The sequence below is a fragment of the Cuculus canorus genome, chromosome 5 (genome assembly GCF_017976375.1).
Source record: "Cuculus canorus isolate bCucCan1 chromosome 5, bCucCan1.pri, whole genome shotgun sequence".
Taxonomy (NCBI): domain Eukaryota; kingdom Metazoa; phylum Chordata; class Aves; order Cuculiformes; family Cuculidae; genus Cuculus; species Cuculus canorus.
The window spans coordinates 58,182,815-58,197,875 of NC_071405.1; the positions used below are offsets into that span (position 1 = coordinate 58,182,815).

General features: G+C 37.6%; 1 protein-coding gene across 6 annotated transcripts in view; it reads right to left on the bottom strand.

The window, feature by feature from the left end:
* Positions 1 to 15,061, bottom strand: part of EIF2AK4 (eukaryotic translation initiation factor 2 alpha kinase 4) — a 44,152-nt gene that overhangs the window by 19,561 nt on the left and 9,530 nt on the right. For 5 of the 6 annotated variants that reach the window (XR_008449978.1, XR_008449979.1, XM_054067344.1 and 2 more), the window contains exons 7-22: positions 14,012 to 14,127; positions 12,869 to 13,026; positions 11,929 to 12,464; positions 11,419 to 11,528; positions 10,723 to 10,880; positions 8,931 to 9,346; positions 8,083 to 8,164; positions 6,914 to 6,997; positions 5,648 to 5,770; positions 5,063 to 5,167; positions 4,776 to 4,833; positions 3,992 to 4,071; positions 3,223 to 3,324; positions 2,567 to 2,617; positions 1,370 to 1,606; positions 678 to 753 (exon numbers count right to left, since the gene is read on the bottom strand). Coding sequence is in view for 4 of the 6 variants with exons in the window: in XM_054067344.1 (XP_053923319.1) it covers positions 678 to 753; positions 1,370 to 1,606; positions 2,567 to 2,617; positions 3,223 to 3,324; positions 3,992 to 4,071; positions 4,776 to 4,833; positions 5,063 to 5,167; positions 5,648 to 5,770; positions 6,914 to 6,997; positions 8,083 to 8,164; positions 8,931 to 9,346; positions 10,723 to 10,880; positions 11,419 to 11,528; positions 11,929 to 12,464; positions 12,869 to 13,026; positions 14,012 to 14,127 (2,492 nt within the window). In the remaining 2 variants the exon portion in view is untranslated. The remainder of the gene's footprint in view (positions 1 to 677; positions 754 to 1,369; positions 1,607 to 2,566; positions 2,618 to 3,222; positions 3,325 to 3,991; positions 4,072 to 4,775; positions 4,834 to 5,062; positions 5,168 to 5,647; positions 5,771 to 6,913; positions 6,998 to 8,082; positions 8,165 to 8,930; positions 9,347 to 10,722; positions 10,881 to 11,418; positions 11,529 to 11,928; positions 12,465 to 12,868; positions 13,027 to 14,011; positions 14,128 to 15,061) is intronic. The other variant, XM_054067345.1, reaches the window with a different exon arrangement.

Here is a 15,061-nt window from a genome sequence, read left to right on the forward strand (position 1 = left end):
TAGAAACTTCTCTATTTTTATAGATTATTATGAATGCTTATGAAATGATACAATTTATAACATTTGAAATGTGACAGTGTGTGCATAAGTTTTCTTCCTCTCTCGAATACTGTTTTTAAGCAAATATTATTACTAATGACAAGATAGAGTCCTGGAAAGAAAGACCATCACAGACTATTAAACACCATGCAGCCACCTCTGGCTCAGCAAATCATTGCTAAGAGCTGTATCACTGAAAGTAACCACTGTGCACTTGCTCAGTTTCCATGCTCTCTCCTAGACCATTCCCATTCTGGCTATGTTCAGAGAGAAGTTATTGTGCCTACATGGATGCCTGGTCTTTCACTATAGAGATATCCTTTTATGCAGATCTCCATTTTACATAACATTCTCTACTTCTAGAGGCTCAAACAGACTTATCAGAAAAAGCAAATATATTCAAAGACATAATTAATATTTTCACTGTTCGTTCTAAAGAAAATTTAAATCATTCCGATTTGAAGTTAACAGGTACTAGTGGGATGCCGAAATAACAGCAAAAAACAATGCAAAACTCAAGTGATAAGCAGCTAATGAACATACTTCCCAACTCATGTGATAGCAGTAAATCCATTCCATTCTCTTAAATGCATTCAATCATCAAAAAGGTAATGAAAAACTTTTGTAAACACACCCACCATGTCTTTTAAATATCCGGCTGACAATCTCACATACATGCTGCTGTATCTTGGTTGCCCAAATAGAAAAACTACCCTGAAACCATCACAAATAAAAAGTACATGTATAATTCATAGGCCATGAACACTCCATGTAATATAGGCAATCATTCCATGTAACATGGACAACAAGCGTTCTGCTATCCCATCCCACTACAATAAATTGTAATCCTTGCAAAATAAACAGTAACTACAGCTACACATAGCATTACTGTACTGTGTTACCTTGTACTTCTCTAGAAATAGAAAGATTTAACAGTTGAGAAACCAAGAAGGATTACTTCCATTTCCACAATTAAGAGGAAGCGTCGAGAGGCAACATAGTCTGTTGGCAATCAGATGCAAGTACTTGGCAGAAATTCAGAGTAAAGAAAGTAATCATCTGGATATAAGTTTAAACCTTAAGCTGCAACAATCAAACACTGCTCATTTCTTCACTGAAGAATGAATGCAAGGTTCAAGTGGGAAGTGATTATTCAAGCCCACATAGTACAGATTTGTAGCTTTAAATGGGAACTAATGTGAAGGTTACTCTTAAGAGATGCAATTCTCTCAAACATCTTTTGAGTTTACCCACATAAACTTCCTTTAAAAAATCCAACTTATGAAAAAAACCACACACCAACCCACACATCCCCTTAACACCTACAAACCTTCAGCATATCACTGTCATAGGTATAGTCTATAGCTGGAGATATACGCTGTGAAAATATCTGACTCATCATAGTCCGGTAAGCCTTTCCATCCACATTTGCTAAGGTATGGTGAAGTACTTCATGAAGTTCAGACTCTTCCATTTGTGGTGGTGGAAGATGTTCACTTTTTAACAGCTCCACAGCTGTTGGTCGTGCTGCAGGATCATGGTTCAAGAGCCAAGTAATAACCAATCTCTACAAATTAAATATAAGTTTTACAGTTCAGAAAAATGTTCTATATTAGCCAAATTTACAAACTTCTTAGTCACATCATGTTAACAAAAAAAAATGAGACTCCACAGGGAACAAAAGAAGCAGGGTCTGAATCTTTTGGGTTGGATATTCTTTGCTTATAAAATTCTAAATATCCTTTATTCTGTTATTATCTGAATAAAACTTACTAAAACACAAAAATTATTAGAAATGTGACTCCCAAGATGACAAAATATGCAGCACCCTTTGTTTTTCTATGCTATGCTAGCTCTGGCTTCATTAACAAAGTTAAGAGAAAACAGAATCACATGTATGACAACAAAGATTTGAGTGACAGATCTTAAAGAATGAGGAATCTTCTTGGCATATTTCAGTAAACTGTACAAGATGGAAACATTTTAGTGGTACTTGAAATGGGCAGATTGCTGTTTCACAGTCGTAACAGACAAAAAGCTAATTTAATGCTAATGGTCAACAAGAGTCCAATAGCATAGGAAAAAACTCTAGATGGTCGAGAAAAGATTACATTGCTCTTTATCACTTCATTTCTCTACCACAGAGGTGTCCAAAACAGCTCTTGACAGCTATTTTCAAACTCAAAGCATTCAATTTAGCTTGCACACCTCTTTCTGTTCTGTGATACAGATTTCTTTCAAAAGTTTAAGCTAAGAGTTTGTCTGAGCCTAAAAAGTCAAAATTGTCCCTCAAAGGTTAAAAGGTTGGCCAGCGAGCTCTGCACTTCTGTATGACTGTGCTCTGGGAATTCTGTGGGTAAGTGTATTTCCACATCAATTTAGTATATTCCTTTGAGATTTTTTCCCGCCCTTACTTTGTTCTGATGTCACATAATAAGAGATTACTAATTTAAAATTAAGTGGGAAAAATAACAATTAACGTTTCTTGATAGGGGATACCTAATGCTTAAAATGTCTTCAAAATTACCTGCTTTGCATGCTTGACTTCATCAAAGTCTTTTGGAAATATGATAGCGGGCTACAAAACAAAAAAAATAAATCCCACATTTCAATTATGGTAAGCAGTCCAGCTTGCTCAGGCTAGTCTTATTTTTAAGTTCTACATATTTAAACAGAAAAACTAAGCGTTTTTCTTGCCCATGGGGACCCTCCCCCTAACCAGAAATAAACATACACAGCAAACTCAGTTTGAAGAGCTAAAAGGAAAAGAGTGTCACTGTACAAAACATCATAAAAGCATTTCAATGAAGACACAGCCCATAATCACAAGCATTTACAAACTACAAATGCGAACTGGTTCCTGAAAGAGACCCACCAGGTCTAAACCCAGTTGGACTAAAGACATGGTGTCTTTATCTGATATTTACACTACTAACGTTTTGCACTATAAAAATTAATTTCACAGATAGAACACCGACTGATGGTAATGCCATTAGGGAGTCCACAGTGCATTAAGAGAATGTCACTAACACTTGATTTTATTCTTCATTTTTCATTATATATTTTATAAGCTTTTTTTGTTTTTAAAGCACTCCTCATGGAAAAATTTTTGCTGTGTTTTGCATCCTTTTACTTCTCAATTATTTCATGCACAGAATGCACCTTCTCTATCTGTGTACTTACCAGTCTTAGCTGACCAAGAACAAAGATCCTTTCTGATGCAGTACTCATGGGACGGTAAGACATTTCAAAGAATATTATACCTAGACTGAAGAGGTCCACTTTCTAAGGAAGAAAAAAATTCACACCTGTGAATTCTCTGCAGAAGCTGACAGCAGAGAAAAAAATAACATCTTGGTTAACTTTCACAGTATATTACAGCTGGAGAGAGGGGTGGGGTTTTTGGTTTTTTTTCCTTTTTTTTTTAATGACACAGTCTATTAATATCTGGTAGACTTCAATGCCTTCTATCACCACAGCACTGCCACGACATAAAGGACTCCCACTTTGAAAACATTCCGGCTTTGAAATTCAGCTCATATCTGCATATAAACACAATCCTCAAGATGAAAAATTGTAGCCTCACCTCCCAAAATCACCATCTAGGAACCCAGGAGAGCAATATGTACTTCTGATGGCAACATTTTAACTGCATTAAAGATTAAGATTTATTTCCATTTATTTCTAAATATCCTCCATGATTACCTGCTTCCAACTTGAAGACGCTTCCATCAAGCCATGCTCACAGCACAGGCAGAAAAACTGACTTGCCCATATCCTTCTACCTTTGGTCTGCTCTCAAAGGAACATTCCTCATTCTCTTGCTTATCATAACAGTCCCACCACGACCTATTCCACCTCAAATTCATCTTTGTTGAGCTGGAATGACCTAAATAGTACCTGGTACCTTAGATTCCATGCTACCTTTTTATCAAGTCAAGTCTATTCATACCTGATTGTACGTAGATTTAGTGCTTCCTTGGACTTCTGGGCTGACATACAGGGCAGTGCCAACCATCCCTGTCAAATTACCTACGAGGCAAAAGATGAGAGCGCTAGCTTCAAGAATGTGGGAGTGAAATACAGCTTCAAAGTCAAGAAAAACCTCACTCATCTTCCGTTCTTATTTCTTCCAGGTTGGAATGCAGTCCTTACTGAGAGAGACCCAGTTGAGAACAGTTTGCAAAACAAACAGTTCTTACCTTCACATGCCAAGTACCTGCGTCTATCTATAGTATCTAAACCTCTCTGTTGCTTTACAGAATTGTGACAGGTCAGCACACAAGTAATACTACTAAATTTCACTCCTATTACACTCATCTTAAGACATAAAACATACTAAAGTTTTCTCAAAACACAAAATTCACCCTCTAATGGAAGGTGTCAGAAAAACCTAAACCAAGCAAATATCCCTAAAGCCTTGAAATTGTCCTGTGCAAGAGAACAGAAGTGCAGTTGGAACAGATATACGGGTTCTCTATGCTCCCTTATCATGAGGAACGCACTGATCTATGGCAGAAGGCCAAAGTGGAAGCAAATTAAGTTTTAGTTAACAGTCAAAACTGCCAGATTGCATTTAACATATCTACCTAAAAGCTGGCAATTGTTTCCCCTCCACTCCCCAAAAAAAGGTTCGATTTTCAAAGAATGAATAGAAGTTCTAACAGAGTGTACAAAACTGCAGAATGTAACTGTTTGCCTAAAATCATCTAGAACAAGCTGCTATGTAAGCTAACCTGACGGGTCAGACACAGCAGAACCATCAGAGTGATTTTGTTCTTGTTTAGAGACCACCTGAAATCAGAAAAACAGACATATTGTAAATGGCATTTGAAATGCTTCTGTTGGTCTTTCTGGCTGCTTTGTTGGCGTTTCACATTTAATTCTAGAACCTTAGACAGAAAAGTTCATGGCATTCACAAGGAAGTCCAAGAGCATTGTGCTTTTATGTTTTATTTTCACCTTTCATGTTATTACAACATCTAATTAATTTTTTTTAAAATCCACTTTCACCTGTACTTACTGCATTTGCAGGATGATCTGTAGCTAAACCAAAATCACCAATTTTGACGTGATCATCTGAATCTAAAAAAATGTTCACAGGTTTCAAGTCTCTGTGGATCATTCCCTGTTGCAGTAGGAAAACAAAAAGACCACCCACAGAATATTAAACAATAAACACAATTAAAAATGAAACACTTTATAATAGACTAGAAAATGGTATTACATAGCTTTATTCCAGTGAGAAACCTATTGCATTAAGTCACTAATGATTAATTTTCAATTAAGACCATATACTGTACTCCAGAAGCTAGAAACGATCTTCAGCACTGACTGATACCTAACGAAACACTTCTAAAGTTGGTCAAATTTTTGTGACGAAGGGAAAAATGTGAAGTGCTTAATTATAAAATTCAAGTTTATAAAAAAAAATTCTAAACCCTTAAAACACATTAATAATGGAAAAGGCAAGGAACAAACCTTGCTAATTAACACAGTTACATAGAAATAAACACCTCAAACTGAACAGAACATGAAAAAACCCACATGAAAAGAGGCATAACGTAACTTAATATGGACGAGTCACAGTTGTCATACTAAAACTAACCTTTTCATGGATGTAAGCTAACCCATCTAAAATTTCTCTGAAAAGTCTCCAAAGCCGACTAGTGTCTTCATATAATCCTTGGTCAATAGTATCCCGTAATGTGCTCTTTTCACAATACTCCATCTTCAGTTGGGCATATGCAGGGAATAGAGGAAAGAGCAGTTTTTTGTCAAGAAAAGACTATCAGAAACTTATCTATATGCATTAATGCCTGGTTCTGTGCCACACAGTTCAGGAGTAAACAGTATAACCAAAACATTCAGCTGTTTGGAATTCTCCTGAGAGAAGTATTCCAGCTGGAAAATATGCATTCACTTATGGGTCCTACTTCATTTTCTGTGACAATGGTACAAAGCTTGTACTTTTGTACCATTCTCCAACACAAATGTTAAAAACCAGGTGAAACAAGCTAACCAATAACGTATGCTTAAGCCAAATCTTAAAGAATCTCAGACTTTATTTTACTTGGGTTCTTAACTGTTTATATTATGAACATACATAACACATCCAAACAAGATATTAAAATATAACTCCACCTAATTGTATCTTCCTGCCAGGCAAGCTCTAGCACTAAATGTGTTATAAAAAATTGCACATCACTACGGAAGTGTTAGATATGATAGTCAACTTCTCCCTTAAAAACAAATGAAATGTCAGTAGTGAAGCCTGAAGCCTCAAACCCACTGAACTTTTATTTCACGCTTACAGTTAGGGCCATACAATGGCTTTGCAAATTACTGTTTTCTGTTAAAACAAAGTGCATACACACTGTGGTGCCTTCGAGGAGAATGAGGACATTTCTAACTGTGAAATACAACTTCACCTCCGGAAGTTACAGTACACTTGAGCTCCATGTTGGGAATTAATGCTATAACCAACCTCAAGAACACCAGCTACAGTGTTACAGGGTGGGGATGAATATTTTAAATAAATAACAAGCCAAGGTACAACACTGTTTTGGAAGTCATAGACTCCAAAAGGTCATTTGGATGGGTTGTTCTAAGGTTAGGTCAGGAGTTGCCGGCTTTTACTTAGCCACAAGCAACAACAGTGATCCCATTACACACTACAAAACTCCTCTCTCCAGGCACACCTCCTTCCACCAGCCAAGCCTTTCAGAAAGCCAGTCTACCACAACAACAACTTTGAACTTAGCCTCATTTGCATTTTTAAAGATCACTACTTTTCTTATGCAAAACAGTAATTAATCTCTGCAGGCTGGAATAAACAGCATCCTTTTATCTGAAAATGCAAGCAGGTTTGTACCTGGATGTACAGATAATGCACTGTCTGAATGACTGGTGTCCTGTCTTCTCCTCCATAGCTGTTCTTTTCATTGCCATCTTCATCCTTTATCACGGTAAAAGGAAGAGAACAGTTAGCTACAGGAATCCATACAGAGTTTAATACTACTATTTAATAACTAGAATAAAATAACGAGAACTGATCTTCCACATTTGTGTTTTAACAACAGCCAAATAATATACTCTCTTTTTTGTGACATCAGTGCTTTTAAAAAAACAAAAAAACAGGTATGACCCAACCCTCATTTTCAAAGTGCAAATGAATAACATTTTGCCATGGATGCTAGAGGGAAAACATTCCTGAAAATGTGGATGAAACTGAAGTCTCAACTATGTCACATTAAAAAAAACAAAAACAAAAACCAAACCAAAAAGGTTTTGAAAATAATAAATACAAAGCTTACTTAATAGAAGTAATAATGCAACCCCCTAAACCAACAATTTTCATATAGTGTATAAATACAGTGTGACAAAAAAATGCACTGCCATATCATTAAGTTATACATAGAAAGCTTTGCCACGCCAGCTACACCAGAAAGAGGAAGGAGATGAAGCTTTAATAAGAGCATTTTACAAATCATCAGGATTGGCAGTGACAGATTCTATATTCCGTGGGAAACTTCACATTAGCTTTCCAGTGGGACAGTGCACTGACTGTCCACAGCAAGTGATGTGACACAAAATCTTAAAATCAGTGAAAATCTTACAAATATTCTGACTTCCTACCTCTCTTTGACTGCTAACAACATGTATTGTCACCGCTCGGCTAGTACGAGCAAATATATTTGATTTATATGATCTAAAAGCAGACCAGAACTTCAATTTTCAGATGATGTTAAAAAATCTATATAATTAATTAATAAACCATTTACATACTTCAGTCCTAAATTTGCAATAACCAGGCTCATGATTGTAAAGTGCAACTCACATTTAGCTCAATGAATACTATGGGATACAGAATCCAGACTAGCTGCATCAGATCATCATTTCTATAATGGCACAACATGTACTCCAATGGACCATAACCTTAGACATTTCTGTATTTACACTGGGAGTGAAAGAAAGCCTCCCAACTGACCCGTTTGCTTGTCAAAGACTATTTTATGATCTTTCCATTTTCACCAGTTTTACCTTTATACTTACTGGAGGATCACCTTTACTGTTTTCATCCTCGTTATCAAAAATTATTTCGCTTTCAGAGTCTGTGGTTGGCCTGTTTAAAAGAGACAGAAAAAATCCCCAGCGTTTTTTTGTTTAAAAGAGACAGTTAAAATCCCCCCCTTCCTTAAATAAATATTACCAAGAAACATTTACTAAGAAATCTGGAAACTATCTGTGGAGAAAAGGTAAAACTCTATGCTTCTGTTGAAGACCTTCCATGTGCCTTAATCAAAAAAGCAAAACCCAACCAAACCAAAAAAAGTATCCTGCCGGCAAAGCAATGTTTCCTTTGACTCCTCAGTCTCTTACAAGGAATATACGCATCTGCACCAGCTAAATTTAATTTCTGTATGCTATAAGCAGAACTGAGATAAATTTACTTACCTGCTTAAACTAAAACCCATCATGAGTGAAAGAAACAGACCACACAGAGGCAGGTATGGATTACGTTAAAGAAAATCAAACCAGAAAAGACAGCATAAGCAAGGTATTTATCAGGATTTATAATATGTTTGCTAATGTTTATTAAAACCTTTACCTCTCAACACTGAAAAAAAGAATCCAACGTAACTAAAGTAAACAATCAGACGTAAGAAACTTATAGAAGCCTAAACTACAATTTTCTTCTTAAGCTGACCACTTTTTAGCTAGGAATTTTCCTCTACCTGGCAGGCAAATACAGTGGTTTTGTACCAGAGGACAGAACAAAAATGCAGTGAATTACCTCTGACAAAAGAAGCGAGTATGATAAAAGACAAACTTGCAAAATCCAGCTGTGCTCACGTTCCCTATTAGTGCCAATACTGATGCCTACTTACAAAAATGAATGCGAGAACACTCCATCACCTTCATCATCATCATCATCACTGGACTCCTGATCAGCCCCACTGAATTTGTTGCTGGAAGATCTCTCACACGAAGTACTCCACTCAACTGAACTTGTCAAAACTGGAGGAGGAGCATTAGCTTCTACATCGTTTGTCTCCTCAGTGGTAAGTATGAAAAGACCAGGTTTGGTGGGCATTCTTTTCTCTTCGGTTGTTTCAGACGATGACATAGTAGGAACAGGGCTTTCATGTTTTTCTATCCAAGCATTGTAATATCTGACAATATTCTCATGGTTCAACCGGGAAAGCAATGTTACTTCCCCTTTAATCCTTCGAAACTGCTTGCTGGCAGGGTTTACGCGGATGCGTTTCACAGCATAATAGCAACCATCAAGCTTATTTCTCACCTGCAAAATTAAAACAAACCTAAAGTCAAATGCCTATAAGTGCCTGTGGAAAAATAAAACGTGGGGAGAAATGAGAACCCCAGTGTCTCCAAATTTCTCCCCTCCTCCTCCTGGTAAAAAAAACAAGTTCCGTGAAGAGAGACAGCTGTAGCTGCTCATAGCAAAGGTATCAGGTCACCATGGAAAAGGCCAGTTTTGCCTTGCTGAGACATAGTACAGGGGGCTGCCCTCAAGCAGCGCAGTCATTCTTTGGTACCAGAAAGGGCACTGCATGCATGGAATCATTAAGAGCAGCCAGGATTTAAGTGTGCACTTTAGCTGGACTTTACTCATTATAATATAATTAACACACCTCCTACCCACCCCCTTCATGCCTCTGAGGCAAATCACTCCAACTGGGAATTTTTAGTGTGACTGAAGTCGCTCAGTCTCCACCCAAACTCTGCCCAAAGGTGCAAGCTATTGTAAAAACGGAAAAGGGAAAAGTTTTGGGGGAAGATTCCATCAAAACTTTCTGACGTCAGTCGATGGGCTGAATCTCATCTTCTCCCCCACCTAGGATGCCACTGGGCAAGATTTTTGCGTTATGCACACTGTATTCTAATATCATAACTATTAGTATCTTTCTATATTCGGGCGTTTGATATTCTCTACCTGCGTATTACTCCTTTCTATACTTGGTTCTTGACTGCATGCTGCTTAAGATGTATTTTCATAAACAGTATCTTATCTCCAGCCACCATAAAACCTTTATTTTGGTCACAAATTCTTAGAATAAAATGGGCTTGTGTGCACATATAGAAGTCTCCAGAAACTTCACTAATCGGTATAAAAGGCTAAAGGGGTTTAATTAGTGTCACTGTTCACATGGACCTAGCAGGCTGGACGAATTCACTTGTCCTTGGACGCCGCTGATATGGTCCAGGCAGACTGGTCAGTGACACTGTTGCAGACCCAACAGGCTGGACAAATCATAGAATTTTATCCTTGCAAGACTGTCGAGGAGGCCTAAGCAGACAGGTAAGACTTCTCCCCCATATTCTCCCATACTCTTAACTCAAATTGTGACATTGCCTTACCAAGCAGAGCCAGAAGGAGAATGCCTTCATGGAAGAGGAAGTTTTCCTTCCACCTGGAAAATTACTACAACTCAAATGCAAGCTTCCCCATACTAACAGGCTTCTCCCCAGACTCCCAGCAATCTCTCACAAAACTTATTAACCTATTCTATTCCAGATAAAAGCCACAATACAGGCACAGCACACTAGAAAATAATAAACAAAACCATTCAAACATTGAATATATTGCTTGCTTTAGGGAAAACAAACACATCCCCAAAGAGGATTCTATAGTGAGGAGTAACTTTTACGCCATACCTTGATGACTGCTCCAAAAGCCCCTTTGCCAAGTAGTTTTAACTCTTCAAACTCATTGTAGTAGCGCGAAAACTGTCTCTGTGTTTCTGTGAAGAATGAGGTGCTGGATATCTGACTGCTGGGTACAACTGTCTGGATGCAATCTGTACCTGCTGAATCTGTAACAAGGACATCAAAATTACCACCATTTGGTAGAATGGGTGTATGCGGATAAGGCAGAAGGAATTGTCAAATAAGAATGAGGAAGAAGATAAAAGCTAAAATAACTTCAAGTGCATCTAAGACCTAAAATGCAGAAGTGCTCTGCTATGTAGAGTTAAGCTTTGGTACAAGCATAAACCTTAATACAGTTTTTAATTACTAACATTAATTATGCTGGACAAAGGAACCAATTCTAACAAGAACATAATGAAGTAAAAAGTCTCATTGGAACAGAATCTTTCATGGACAAAGTTAAAGCTGACACACCATGCAGGTGGTGGATGAATTTATGGGCTTAATTAAAGAACCAGCATCTTCTACTGATAAGACAACACCAGTCAGTTCATCCCAGCTAGTCATAGATATAAATGCTAGTACAGTCTTTGACTTTAAGGTTAGCCAATTTAAAACATTCTAGCACAGCTCAATTTTTCTGTTACCACTGGCACACAGTCCACTTATTTAACAGAATACAGAAAGAACCAAGATTCTTACCATCTGTATTTTCTTCAGCTACAGGTATTTTCATTTGTGGAATATTTATAAAACTATGTTGTAACAACTGCTGAGGAGTCCACCTTTCCTTATCTTCCAAGCAAACACACCTGTTAGCAAACAAAGAGGAGAATTATTCAAAAAGCTATTCCATATCAAGCCTAAAAGTTCAAAAAGGTCTCCTTATATTCAAGAAAATATCACCTTTTATGATTCAGACGGGAATCAGAAGCAAAGAGAGACTAAATGACTTATCCGCAGTAACACACAAAGTTGGTGGCAGGGCAAAGAAGTAGAGAGCACCAGATTTGTTCTCCCAAATCCCAGATCAGCAGCCTGAGCAATGAATGAACAATCACCTCTTCTCTAAAAACTATGACTACAAACACAGGGGGATTTAGCTGTTTGGTTTTTTTTCTGAAAAACTCTCCAAATCTTTAAAAAAAAAAAACCAAACAAAAAAACCAGAAACCAAAGACAAAAAGATACAGGAGTGCAACAAACACATACTTTTCCAGAAAGTCTCGGAAGTCAGCAGGTACATTGGTAGGAACAGCAACTGGATATTCCTTGATTACTTGGCCCTGGCTCAGAGAAAGCAGAAGCAAGCCCAGACTCCATACATCTCCTTTTTTTCCAGGTTTGCTGGGAAGACCATCCTCACTAAAACGAACTTTGGTTTGCTCAAAAACATCTGCTTTGCAGATATCAGCTAAGCGTTTGGAGATGCTGTAGTCCGTCACCTTGATGTTTCCTTCAGCATCTACCAGGATGCTGGCAGCACAAAGAACTTTGTGCACTACTGAATTATTGTGCAAGTAGTCAAGAGCTGACAAGATCTGAATCACATAATGGCGTAATTGCTCAACTGGAACTGGAGTCTCTTTGTGTAAGTATGTAGAAAGGCTGCAACCACTTATGTGCTCCACTAATATGTCCACCACAATTGAATCGTCCCGTTCTTTAAGGTTCATACATTTATAACGTACTATATTTGGGTGACTTAGCTTCATCAGCGAGCTGAACTCTGTCTCTGCACCCTGAAGCTGTTAGAGAAACACAACATAACATGCATTGTGTCATATCTTGTGAACACACCATTACTGATATATATAACTTACACCAAACACACATAAAATATACAACATTCTCATCAGTTGCTGAAAAAGAAGTATTGACACAAGGGGCCAGAACAACTTTGGTTTCTGCCAGGTAAGCTTGATTCCCTCTTTCTTAAAAATTTTAATATTTTATAATTTTATTTATGCACACTTGCAAATATACTTTCTTGCATTTTCATTATTACAAATGAACTCCTGAACACCCCAAATGCACCCAATCTACTGTGGCACAGATACTCTGAACACTCGCATTTTCAGACTTGCAGCCTCAAGAAAGGCACTGATCCCCATCTAACCTTTATTAAGACAAATACAAAATACGGCATTACCTGTTTCTTACACTTCTCAATCTTTTCTATTTCATGTGATGTAAGGAACTTTCCCATCTTTTTTTGCCAGTGCAGAACCCACTCATATATTAAAACAAAATCTCCACTGCGAATGTCCAAGGCATTGTAGACCGATTTACCAAGCTGTTCATCTTTGCCTATACATAAAGAGTCAAGGAACAGTGCTTCTTTGGTTTCTACAGACTTGACAAGAACTCCTGCAAATGCTAAATAAACACCAGTAGGCCTGCGTTTTACAATTTCAGAAACACAGTGGTTGGAAACACATGGTGGGTATGGAAAATACCAGGTCTGATGAGACTGAATGCTCTGTAGCAGTAGTTAAATGAATGCAATCACACATTGGCAAAAAAATTCCGCACATTTTAAAGAATTTCAGGTTTTAATAAATGAACACTCTTCCTGCTGATCAAATGTCAAACTGTACACAAAGTAACATAATTGTTCATCCTCAAACTGCAATACAATAAGACTTTCTGCTCCAGAGACCTTCAGACTCTTCAACATGCTACTGAGGCAGTGTTATGTTGAAAGCAAACACTGAAAACATTTGATAGACAAGCACTTCATGGAGGCCTTTCAGCTTCAAAAGTCTCCTATACTTATCCATGCCTGTATTTATGCTTGCATTAAAACCGCTGCCTTCATGCCACTGCTACAGGCACCAACGAAGGAGAGGAACCATGCACTTCTAACCTCGTGCTTAATACTAGTTTCCTGTGTTACTGAAAGCTAAACGACTTCTTATTGGTAGTCATGTGTATCTGACAAACTAGCTATTTAAATTATAAAATACTTTTCAGCATTATTTTAGTTATGTAGAGCACATAAAACTGTTGAGAAGGTGGAGGGGGTATTGGTATGGCTATTCAGTTACTTAATTATATCTGGAGAAGCAATTTTTTTTACTTAAAATGGTGGTAAGAAAATATAAAGTATTAACCACAAAGTAACTTTTCCTATTACTCTCTCCCCCTCTTGACTGTAACATCTCACACTCTACAACAATATTTTCCCCACTCTCGGAGGTTGTACTTGTTAACATTGGTTAACTTGTCCCTCTCAAAAAATCAACCCCACTCAAACCCCAGTATTTCAAACTGCAATTGTAATTTTGCTTACCTAGACATTTTCCTTTATGGACAATAAGTTGTCCAGCACCACTTGTACTAAAGTTTAAAACTTCAAAATTTCCAGAGGAGTCTTCATTATTACTAACAGAAAGCTGGCGTTCTCGCCTGTAATGTGAACAGAACATTTTTCTCAGTATCAAAAAGGTAATATTGTTGCAGTTCCTAAAGGTGTCAATTCTGCAAGAGGATTACATTTCATTGCCTTTTGCATCCAATAGTAACATCCACTAATTTCAAAGATACTAGAGTTAGTGCAAGGATACATGTCTGATTAGACACCCAACCTTCTAGCAGCAACATCATGCTGCACCGGGTCTCCACCTTCAAAGCCAGGAGTTAAATTCAAACCTTAAAGCTTCTACGTGTCAAGACGGCAGTTCCAGTTGTGAGGTGGGGCAGGGAATATCTATATCTCTGTGTAAAGAAGTAAACATACTAGAGCTCTGAAAAATACTTAAGTTTGATTTGATTTGTATTCACTTTCAAAACACTACGAAAAGCAAATATATGTTATTTTGGAAGTCCACTCCAGCTTTAGCTTAATCATTTTTCCTAACCTAAAATCGGTTCCCCATTTGCATCCTTTACTACTCTAAAATGATCCTTCAAGAAAACAGAAGTTTTGCAAAAGCTTTCAAAGCATGCATGATTGGGCTGATTCTTCTTACATGCATGGATGGAGCTGCATGTGAGATCACAAAGAATCAAGACCACTATCCAAATGAGCCTCTTACTTCTTGGTACAATATATTGCAAAACTAATAGAAATAACACCACTGCAAGAGCATCCTCCAAATAAACACAATCAAGTATAGTGATCACAGGAGAACAGAAATGACAACATAGAAGCTCTTTCAAAATACAGAATCATAGCCCGGGTTGGAAGGGACATTTAAGTTCATCTAGTCCAACCCCTCTGAAATGAGCAGGGACATGTTCAAACTCTATCAGGTTGCTCAGAGTCCCGCTCAACCTGACCTTGAATGTCTCCAGAGATGGGGCATCTGCCACCCCCCTGGTCAACCTGTTCCACTGTTTT